Genomic DNA, 10,514 nt, shown 5'->3' on the forward strand with positions numbered 1-10,514 from the left:
CCGGCGTGCCCCGCGCGGGCGGCGCCCGAGGAGAGCCGGGCGGAACGAAAACTCGCGGCGGAACCCCGGAGCCGGGGCGGGGCGCGGCGGGGGGAGGGCGGCGGAAGGGAGCGTGCCGGCGGCGGAAGGCGGGCGGCCGGCGGTTCTAGCAGCTTCCACGGGAGGGAGGAGGAGGAGGCGGCGGCGGTCCCGATGGCCAAGTGGGGCGAGGGCGACCCGCGGTGGATCGTGGAGCAGCGGGCGGACGCCACCAACGTCAACAACTGGCACTGGTGAGCGGCGGGGCCCGGCCGGGCCGCGGGAGGCGCCCCCGGGGCTGGGGGGGACGGGTCGGGCCGTGAGGGCCTGTCACGGAGCGCCCCGCTTCCCCCCAGGACGGAGCGGGATGCCTCCAACTGGTCCACGGAGCGGCTGAAGGCCCTGCTGCTGCCCGTGCGGGTGGAGGGCGAGGAGGGGGCCTGCGAGGTGACCGAAGTGAGCAAGCTGGACGGGGAGGCCTCCATCAACAACCGCAAGGGGAAGCTCATCTTCTTCTACGAGTGGGCGATCAAGCTGGCGTGGACCGGTGAGTGGCGGCTTCTCCTGCTTCGAGGCCGGGTTTGAGGGGGAGATTAAGGGTGCCCGCCTCGTTGGGAATAGCAGTAACGAGAAGCGCCGCGTCGTGATGCGCCGTAACGTTGCTCGCAGAACAACCACAGTAAGAAACGTTGGGCTGGACAAAATCGCTGTCATTGCAGGCACCTCGAAGACGGGAGTGAAGTACAAAGGCTACGTGGAGATTCCCAATCTCTCCGATGAGAACGACGTCGATGAAGTTGAGGTAAGCCCGGCTAAAGGCTGGTACTGCTGGATGTGCTGCTGTTCTAGGGAGAGTCCTCAGGGCATGTTTCCTTTGCGTAGAAATTTCCTGTGTTAGAGACTGCTAAGTTCTTGTTGTGTCCTTTGTCAAATTAATTTTTGCCTTTCATATATATGGGATCTGTCTGGAGCACGCGGAGGGTTTTAGGTAGATGTGTATGTTGCTGTAGGCCGGCAGTAGATGAAGTGAAAGACTTTGTAAAACTGCACTGCTGCTTGCGAAAACGTAGCTGAAGTCCAGCTGTGATGTTGGATCAAGTAACAAAAGGACCGTGCAAGCACGGGTTCGTTAACCAGCACTTGTCCTTCTTGTTTAGATCCTTGTCAGCCTTGCTAAAGATGAGCCTGACACTAACTTGAAGACCCTGATGAAGCAAGAGGGTGCAGAAAAGATCAGAGATGCAATAAAAACTTACATCAGCACTCTCAAAACAGGTATGTGAGAAGGAGAGGTGTTGTGGGACCCTTATGGGTAGTGCTAAATAAGGGTTAGAGGTAGAGAAGAGGGAATGTTCCCCTCCTCAGGAAGGTGTTTAAGAAACAACCGTTATCTTTTTACCTCTTTAGGAAATGGTTAGTGTCTGGCGAGAAGCACTTTTGTCTGCAGACACTGTAACACAGCCCAGGTTGACTTTGGTGGGAATCCATTAATAAAGAGTATTTTCTGATGGCTGTCTTTTAAAACTGGGACTGTCCTTCACCTGCTGAAGGTCAGCTATAGGGAAAACGAACCTGGTAATGTGTGTTTGCTACCATGGTGATGCAGAGTGTCAGCCGCTGCGTGTGGCACGATCTGGCCTTTAGTGAGCTCGCTCCATTCGAAGGTGTTTTTTTTCTCTACCAGTGTGGCAAAAGAGAAAAGCAGCGCACTGAAAAGGCGTCTGGGGCTATTTGGATTTGAGAATAGCTGGCAACTTGAAGTTACTCTGCAGGTTTTGCTGGTGTCGCTGAGTGAGCGGTCTCAGCATCTGGAACAAAAACACTTTTTTAGAAAAATAAATCTCTGGTTCCAGCAATGTGCTTCGGTAGAGTTCAGCTCTGCTTTCTAGTACAGGCTGGAAACGCTAAAGTTGCTTTTTGTATTTATTTTACTACATTCCACCACAAACACTAGACATTCAAGTTTCTTTCAGTATAAACCACCACAGGTCGCTGGATCAAGTTTCTGAGCCCTTGGGTTTTTAAATTTCACTGTTAAACTGGGAGGGAGGTGCCGTCACGCAGAGAAAGATGAGAATGATGTTCGGAAAGAACCATATGATCTTGTGGGGTGGAATAAAGAGTAGCTGGTGGGAAATCAGTATTGCAGCATTTGGGGTTACAGAATTTTTCATGAAGTTCTGTTAAACGATGGAATTTTGCCAGTTGGAACAGACAAAGAGGAAGGTGAGATCAAACCGTTCTGTAAGAGGTAAAGGCAGAAGTGACAGAGCTTTAGGAAAAGCAAACGCGATGACGAAACGGGCTGAAGCTTCTAGTGGAGTTACAGAAGTACCAGTGCTGCTGGGCAGGGCACCAGAGAGACCTCCTCCGGGTTTCTGTGTGTCGCCCTGGCATCTGTTGCCCAAAAGGATAAATTGAAGATGGAGTTAGAAGTAACTTTATTCTGTACTACAGCCATCTGAGAAATGGGGAACCAGTCTGAAAAGCAACTTAAAAGTTTTATCTGTTTAGATCATCAAGATAAAAGTATCTGAAACCTGACTGCTGTTTGTATTGGGGATTGAGAGGGGAAATAAGCAATGTAAGTGCAAGGCTGATGTTGGTAGAAAAGTGATGTGTACGATGGTGTGTGTTTAGGCTAGGAATAGGAAGGACGTTCCTAACTCTTGCTGTAGACGGGTTTTTGTATGGCCTTCAGTGGGGAGTAGTGAGTGCAAAATGAGACCTGTTGACCTTTTTTTGTTTGTTTAACTGGTTTCAAGATGGGGCTGCCAGCAAGAGCAGGGGAGAAACCAGGAAGACCCTTTTGGTTGTACGTTTCCAAGAAGAGATTAAAGGTCTATTTGATGTATTGTTGGTTTCATGGGCACGTTCCTGTCTTTCCAGAATTCACCCAGGGCATGATATTGCCCACTGTGAATGGTGAACACATGGAAACAACACCTCAGGTGGCACCTAAAGCAGAAGACCGCAAGGTAAATAAAACTGCGAACATGCTTTTGGATCTCTGAAGAAGCCTATTAGATTCTGGGGCTTACAGGAACAATGTTGTAGGATATGTGTGCAGTAACTGTCAACCTGTGGTTCAGGCCTGTTTCCACTTGTAGCAGAAATTATTTCTTAATTCAAGCAGACCAATAAATCTACCTTTTATACTCAAACACGGTGTTGCATGTTTCCCCAAGGCCTTTGGTTTTCCCTTGGATACATGACTGTTTACTGAGATGACTGAGAAGAGGTGTGTGTGTTTTTCAGTTGTGTTTGTTGTTTTGTTAGAAGGCTGCCAGCAGCAGTTCTGCCACGTCGCAGTCCAAGTCCATAGGAGTCAAGATCCCTACGTGTAAGATCAGCTTGAAGGACACGTTCTTAACATCTCCTGAGGAGCTCTACCGGGTATTCGTTACTCAAGAGGTAAGTCCAGGCTCGTTCTGGGAGCTGTTTGTTGCACGTAGGAGGTTGTTTGTAAGAAGCGTTTTAAGGCATTCTGTAGGACACTCGCAATACGTGAGAATGCAACAAGAAAGCTGGTCTGCAGAACAGTTGCGTAAAGCTCGTGCGTGCGTTTTTCCTGCAGCTGACAAGAGACTGTTAATGCCAGCCAGCTCCAGACTGCTGTCAGCACCTGGCTGTAGGTGTGTCCCTTACTGCATGTGATCGCATCTCTTGGGATTTGCAGTTGCGTGCTTTTGGATTTTGTTTTTTCCTTTTAAGTTTAGGTGCTATTAGCCTTCTTAGGGAATAGATCCTCTCCCTGCATACTTCTACATGGTGTTGGTACAGACAGTAGCATTGTATCGTTATCTAAACATGGTCTTAGCTTTTGGTTAAATAAAAAATAAATAAATAAAAACATCAGAATGCCATCTTTTCATTGGACCAGGTTTCGTTAAGGATTTCATCAGGGTAAATCAAAGCATGGTTTAGAGAACAAGTGCGCAGAGCACACAGTGAAAGCTGGGGGTTCGTTCCCCTTGGTAAGCAAGATGCTGCTGTAGTGGCTATAGCTGTGCTTTTCTGGCCGGGGCAGGGTTTTTGTCTTGTCTTGTTGAAGAGCTCATACTGTTAACTCACCTCCTCTTCCAGAAGTTTTGTAGCTAGGTGGGAGCTATTAGGCAATAATTTTGCAAGTGGATAATGTCAAGTAATCCTGGTCTCCTGAATTCTTTTCAGATGGTCCAAGCTTTCACCCACGCACAAGCAGCCCTGGAGGCTGATAAAGGAGGCAAGTTCCAGTTGCTGGATGGCAGTGTCACAGGAGAGTTTGTTGACCTAGTAAGTACTAACTAGTGCAGGTGCATCTTGCTTTGGGGCAGCCCTTTTGTTTTTGAAGCAGCAGTTTTATAATATTGTAGTTGAGTTGTAATTCACTAATCAGGAATCCCTAGCTGGCGTCTGGTAGTTACGTATAATTGCTGTGGCTGTTGGAGGGTTCCCTATAGGAGAAGTAAATGCATGGGACTTTAGCCTGGGGAGAAAATCTGGCATCTAGTCCTTCATCTGCCCTGTCTTTGTGTGATTTTAATTAGTTATTGAGGGTGGGAGACGTATTAAAGATAGCAGCTGGCCCTTTTCCTCTTCAGCCCTTGTGCCATTAAAGTCTTGTGGACAGGGAATCTGTCTTAGGGACTTTCTTCCAGTGATACATAGTACCTGAACATGATGTACAGTGTTCAGAACTTGCACCAATATTCTGTGGGCTGCTATTGGAGTCTGAATCTCTAAGGCTTCCAAAATTACTTTTTCCCATGTTCTTGCCTATGCCTGCTTCAGGTTTAGCCTGGTCTGCCTTCCTAAAAGAGGGGTGGAAAGAAAGTGCCACTTAAAATCAGTTTGTGGTGTTCTTGAGGGACTTAAGATCCAGCACAGTTGTAGTTGCTTTCAGTTAGACTGGGGGATGTGCAAAAACTACTATGCCTCAGTGTCTCTCTCTGTCTCTTTCCAAGGTCCCTGAGAAGCAACTTGTTATGAAATGGAGATTTAAATCTTGGCCAGCTGGTAAGTAGCCCAAAATGGACTCTGGTATTACAACTGGAGCCTGTGTTGGAAGGATTCTGGCCCCACTTCCCACACAGTGCTCCGGCTAGCGACCAGGGTGCCTCAGCCCGGGTTCATATCCTGTACAGTGGGGTCAGAGTCGTGATCCACTGGTTAGCACTAGCCGAGGATCGGGAACAAGGAAGCAGCAGCTTCAGCTTGCTTGGCTGTGGCTGCAACTGCTTTGAACCCTATGAAAATAGAGCTCTCTCCTCCCTCTCTTTCTGAGGAAGGCCTGCAGCTGTCATAAATAGATCCTACTGGGGAGGATCCTGGGGGAGTCTCTTTTTAAGTGGTGCTGTGCGAGAGGAGTAGAGCGTACCGCATGCTGCTGACAGATTTGTTTTGGTTCCTCCTAGGGCACTTCGCAACAATTACCTTGAACTTCACTGACAAAGGTGGTGAGACGGAGGTGTGCTTGGAAGGCAAGGGCATTCCTGCCAGCGAGGAGGAAAGAACAAAGCAAGGCTGGCAGCGCTACTACTTCGAGGGCATTAAACAGACATTTGGCTATGGCGCCCGCTTGTTTTAATAATGGTTGTCGGAAAGGCTCTCCCTGAAGACTCTGCCACGTGGACTGATACATTTCTCACCTCTCCCTTTCTAAACTTGGCCCTGCTGCTGGGTAGAGTGGGATGACAGGTGATGAGGAAGGCCATTGAGCAGCACCACTTTCAGTCCCTCACTGCTTTGTGCATGTCTCGTGCTGCAGGGGATTCTCTTACATGTACATACTTCTATTGCTAAATAAACCTAACTTAAAAAAACACCACGGTACTTGCGTGTTCAGATCGGCTTAAGTTCAAAGGTTTGGTGGCCAGGCTGAGGGAGGGATCTGTCTGGAAAAACACCGATCAGTGAGGAGTGTTGATCCCAATGTGATTTACTCCTCACTTCTGGGTGAGTGGAGAGCATGAGCCTGATGCAGTTTTTAGTTTGAGCAGCTGCTTGCTTTCTCTCTGCTTTTGATCTGCTAGTAAATGTTTCGAACCCTTCCCATTTTTGAAGGGATCTAAGATCATGTTAAAGCTATCCCTCTCCTCCCTTGCGTATCGCTCTCTAACAATCCTTTCATGCACTCATACTAGCCTGCTCTGCAAGAACAATGATTATTTTGTCACTCAGTGTCCAAGGAAATTAGCAAACCACTGCTGGGCAAACTCACCTACGAGATGGTTCTAGCAAGGGTCAGCTACTGCTAAGAGCTTCAGGCCAAAACAAACTAGACTCAATGGGGGTGGGATTTATTCCTCTAAGATAAACAAGGTGCGGTACTTCTGGCTGACCCCACTTCAGCTGTCGCCTCTGTGGGTGAGGAAGAGCCATTAGCTTGTTGTCTTCTGCTAGTACAGCCTGTTCTCTGAGGTATCTTCTAACATAACATAACATAAACTGGTTATTTGGGGGGAGGGAGGGGAGAGGTGAGTTCCACTTGGAAGCGTCACTCTGCCTAACCTCTAGGTGACTGAAGTGCTAGATTTTACGTTTTAGGCATCAGCTTCTCTTGCATATTATGGTTATTGCTAGTGGTGATCTGCAGAGCAGCACCAGCAAACCAGAAGTAGTGTTGCTGCATGAGAATTACTGTGCTTTTCTGTTGGGTTGTTTTTTGTCTTTTAAATCAATAACACATAGCCATCCTCATCTGTAGAAGATAGGAAAAAAACATAGCAGGAGGAATGTGGAAAATAGAAGGCAGGAAAAATGTATCTGTTTTTGTAAACAGACACAGTTTGAGTTGCCTTTTAGAACGTGGAGAGCATTTCTAGCCTTTTTCCTCCCACTATTCTGGAGTGATTATTTGTGATACAGTGCTTATGAACATCAAGAAAGTGGTACGAAACAGTTCTATATGACAGAAAAGGAAGTTGTACAAAGCACAGGAACCTGTACTTACGGGAGGGCTTCCCTATGTCATGTTTTCCTGGGCATGTCCTGCAGGGCTATCTTCCTTAAAGCACTGGCTGGCTGGGAGAGGGGATGGAGATATTTTCCTGGGGTTCTTGTGCACAGGTGAGCTATCGGTACGCGTCTGGTGGGCTGCAGGACTCTGACATGATGTGTGCACACCCCGATGTCACTGCGCAGCATGCCTGTGTGCTGTGTTCGGGAATTCCTGGGCAGAATTATGGGAAACTGAACAGCGGGGCCCGCGAGTCTGCTCACAGACAAGACGAGAGCTTTGCTAAGAGCAAAATCATTTAAAATTGAGAAGACGAGCGCACCCGAAGTTAACTCGAGGCAAGCCTGCCTGAATCCCGCTGGCCTGGCGGTGCCCGGCCACGCTGTGGCAGCAGCGTTGCCGTGCCGCAGGGCCCCGCGGGCGCGGCTGAGGCCGGGCGGCAGAAGGCAGGCTGCGCTCATCGCCTGCTGCTGCAAGGTTAGCGAGTGGGACGGGAAGGCAGCTGAAGGGGAATTTTAATTGCCTTCCTTTCATCACAAACGGGGTTTACTTTGGGTGTCCTGCTGCTGCTCTAACAGGAGACGCTTTGGCCTCAGCCAGCGGCTCACAGGCACGGGGCTCAGGGGCTCGGGGTTTGCTCAGAGGCTGCCTGAGGGCTCTCCCAGCAGAGCCGACAGCCGCAGGTCGTGCTGGTGCCGCACCAGCTGGCTCGCTGCCCCTCCGGCTGGCAACTGCCAGCCCCGCAGGATGTGTAGCCGTGCCTTGGCTGCTGTTCTCAACACAACGTATGGGATTAAACCACGGGTGAGGGAAAGCATGTGCTCAAACATCAGGCTAGCACTTAGCCTGAGGCACAGTGAATTAGGATACGCTAACTCTGTAACGGAGCACAGCAGCTGTAATGCCTCACGCTACTCCTGCTGTCCACTTGAAGGTGATCTGAGCCTCACTTTACTGCATGCTGCTGAAAGTCTGCGTGTTCTCAGCAAAGCATCCTGCTTGTTCACCTAAAGCTGACATCTGGTGCGGCTATACAGATGCTAATGAGATGCCCTAGACCTCTGCTTTACTTGGAAGTGTCAGGAGATCCGGACACAGTTTGCAGTCTCTCAGCTATCTGGGGGAGGGATGACTATGTAAGATGAGGAAGAAAAGCAAGTTCATATTCCCGTGCTCAGAGGCTCTTCAAGAATATAAAGTGACATGGGCTAGGAGGGAAAGTCATGAGAATTCAAGAAAACAAAGTTGTTTTGTTTTGTTAAAAAAAAAAAGAAAGAAATCAGAAGTAAACAGTGAATTTTTCAGTGATAAGAGGTCAGAGGTGGATGCTAAATGGCTACACAGTTATGAGGCCCATGGAGATGATGAGTAAGGCATAGCCTTACAAATCAAGCAAAAGAATGTGGGGTCCCAACCAAGGGGAGTTGGTCTCTGAATTTCTAACAGCTGGTGATAGGGTGCCACTAAAAGTTTATGGGGATTTAGAACGGGAGTGGACAAATTCATGGAAGAAAAAAAACAACCAAGAGCTGTTAAGCAAAATGACCACCACATTTGACTCAGGACATCTCTTGGCCACCAGCTGCTTGCAATGAGGAAAACATTTCAGGGAAGTAGCAATATGCTTGTCCTTCTCTTTACTCATTCTTTCTAGTCATCAACTGTTGACTACTGTAAGCATCTGCTGATTTAGGTGGACTTATGTTATGACCCATTTGTCCCTTGCTGGTGTGTTTTAATCATTTGTTTTTGTGAAACTTCTAAAGGAAAGTCAAGCCACAAATCAAAGAGGGTGAAATCCCCTAGTTTAGGTTGCTACTGAAACTGCTTTGAAACATCATCCCAAACCTACTTCAACACCAGTACTATAAGAACATAAGTTAAAAAACAAACAAAAACAAAACAACGGCAACAAGTTAAAAGTAGTTGAATGTTTCCAGCATTACAAGGTCTGATGCGGTTTACCCTAGAAGACTTGGGGTAAAAAGTAACAACCAGCACACCTGTATCTTCTAAATCAAGTACAGCTTGTATCCTAATTCCTGTCTTTGGTAGAGTATCTGGGCTTTATTAAGACCTGGGGCACTGCTTTGTATGATATTTTTGTTAGTAAATAACAGAAGGCCAAATAGAGCTTTAATGAAGCCAGTATGTTTCAGTATAGAAGGTAATATGATTGACAAAAGTTTAAAACAATTTACACCACCACCAGTGCTGTAAAACCCTTACAAGACAAGTGTAGAATTGAAAATGTTCTTGAGCAAATGGAAAAGTGATCCAACAGAAAAGGAAAAAAAGAAGAAAAAAGAAAAAACATACTTGGCCTTAGTGAACTGCAAAGTTTTACACTGGTGCAGAAACAACCAGTAATATGGGTATGTGTACAAGGGGGCAGTGACAGGCTTGGAAGCACATCTGCAAAAGATGTTTAGGCTGAGTGGATTATGGAGACCTTTCGAATGAGCATAAATTTAAATTGCGAAGGAAGAGAACAAAAGCTGCCTGAACAGGCTGGTGTCTGTAGGTATTGTGAAGAAGTCTTTTCACATAGCATTAAGAAAGCTCCAAATGAGACCCTGTGGCTTTGGTTTGGAGCTCAGCACTTCAAGAAAGCCGTGACTTACCTGGAGAAAGTCCACTGCTGGGCAATGAGAACGATCTGAGGTCCAGAGGCACAGCTTCTAGGGAAAGCCTGACAGACTTGCATTTGTTTAGTCTAGAGATGAGAAGATGGGGGGGTGGGTGGGTAGGGAGGGAGGGTAGGGAGGGAGGAAAGTGGGGAAATAAGGAGTGCAGTGATAAAAATCTGCAAATACGTGAGAGGTAGGAGCAAATAAGGAAATAATATGCTCTCCGTGACCACTGCAGATAAGATGCAGTAGGCTTAAAATAAAGCAGGAAAGACTTAAGTTGGCTGCTAGGAAAATATGTCTTCCCGCAAGACCAGTAAAGCTGAGGGATCCGGTGGCACCTCTGTCAGTGCAGCACTTTAAGACCAGGAGAGAGCGAGACCTGTTGGTGAGGCATGATTTGCTCATGTCCCCATGGTGGGACTACGTGATTTCTGGTGGGCCCATCTAAATCCTTTTTCTGTGGTCCTCCACCCAAGGTGCAAAGATCATGATGGCAGGGGGAGGAATTTCCCCTGGCACTTCCGAAGCCCCGAGGCGGCCCTCCCAGAGCAAGCCCCTGCAGGACAAGCCTGCGGGGCCCACCGTGGCAAGGGGATGCAGGCTGTGGGCCTGCGTGGGGCCTGGCAAGGCAGGGCTGTGGTCCCTATGGCCAAGCCCCCTCTCGGGGTGAGAAGAGTAGCTGACGTGCTTTCAGGGACCTGGAACAAAGCAGGGGTTGGGCCTCACCAGCTGGGCTCCTCTCCAGCATTTCCAAGGGGCAGCTGGCCACTGCGGGGCAGGGGAAGGAGGGTGAGAAATTCTTTTCATGATTGCGAACATGTGGGCCAATCCTCTGCGGGAAGAGAAGGAGCACATCCCAGCCCATGGACACATTTGGCAGGGTCTCCGTGGCCTGGCTTCACATCCCCGGGGCTGCAGCTCAG

General features: G+C 48.4%; 1 protein-coding gene across 2 annotated transcripts; it reads left to right on the forward strand.

Annotated features, from left to right (window-relative positions):
• The first annotated feature begins 90 nt into the window (after window positions 1–90).
• Window positions 91–5,824, forward strand: AHSA1 (activator of HSP90 ATPase activity 1). Of its 2 annotated transcripts, none has more exons than XM_066998148.1 (9): window positions 91–272; window positions 375–565; window positions 738–820; window positions 1,176–1,293; window positions 2,908–2,996; window positions 3,301–3,432; window positions 4,192–4,293; window positions 4,965–5,016; window positions 5,415–5,824. In XM_066998148.1, exons 1-9 carry the CDS (start codon window positions 193–195, stop codon window positions 5,585–5,587), a joined length of 1,020 nt encoding a protein of 339 aa, XP_066854249.1. In that variant the 5' UTR covers window positions 91–192; the 3' UTR covers window positions 5,588–5,824. The 2 variants fall into 2 exon arrangements, with proteins under 2 accessions (XP_066854249.1, XP_047915622.1); XM_048059665.2 differs by having other exon boundaries at window positions 94–272; window positions 3,298–3,432.
• The last annotated feature ends 4,690 nt before the right edge of the window (window positions 5,825–10,514 follow it).

Source organism: Anser cygnoides, chromosome 5 (assembly GCF_040182565.1).
Source record: "Anser cygnoides isolate HZ-2024a breed goose chromosome 5, Taihu_goose_T2T_genome, whole genome shotgun sequence".
NCBI classification, from domain to species: Eukaryota; Metazoa; Chordata; class Aves; order Anseriformes; family Anatidae; genus Anser; species Anser cygnoides.

What these genes read in the sequence shown, in the direction of transcription:
- AHSA1 (XM_048059665.2), top strand. Translation starts at nt 193, where the DNA reads ATGGCCAAGTGGGGCGAGGGCGACCCGCGGTGGATCGTGGAGCAGCGG. An exon ending in GATCAAGCTGGCGTGGACCG is followed by an intron (nt 566 to 737) that starts GTGAGTGGCGGC and finishes CTGTCATTGCAG; the next exon opens with GCACCTCGAAGACGGGAGTG. An exon ending in CATCAGCACTCTCAAAACAG is followed by an intron (nt 1,294 to 2,907) that starts GTATGTGAGAAG and finishes CTGTCTTTCCAG; the next exon opens with AATTCACCCAGGGCATGATA.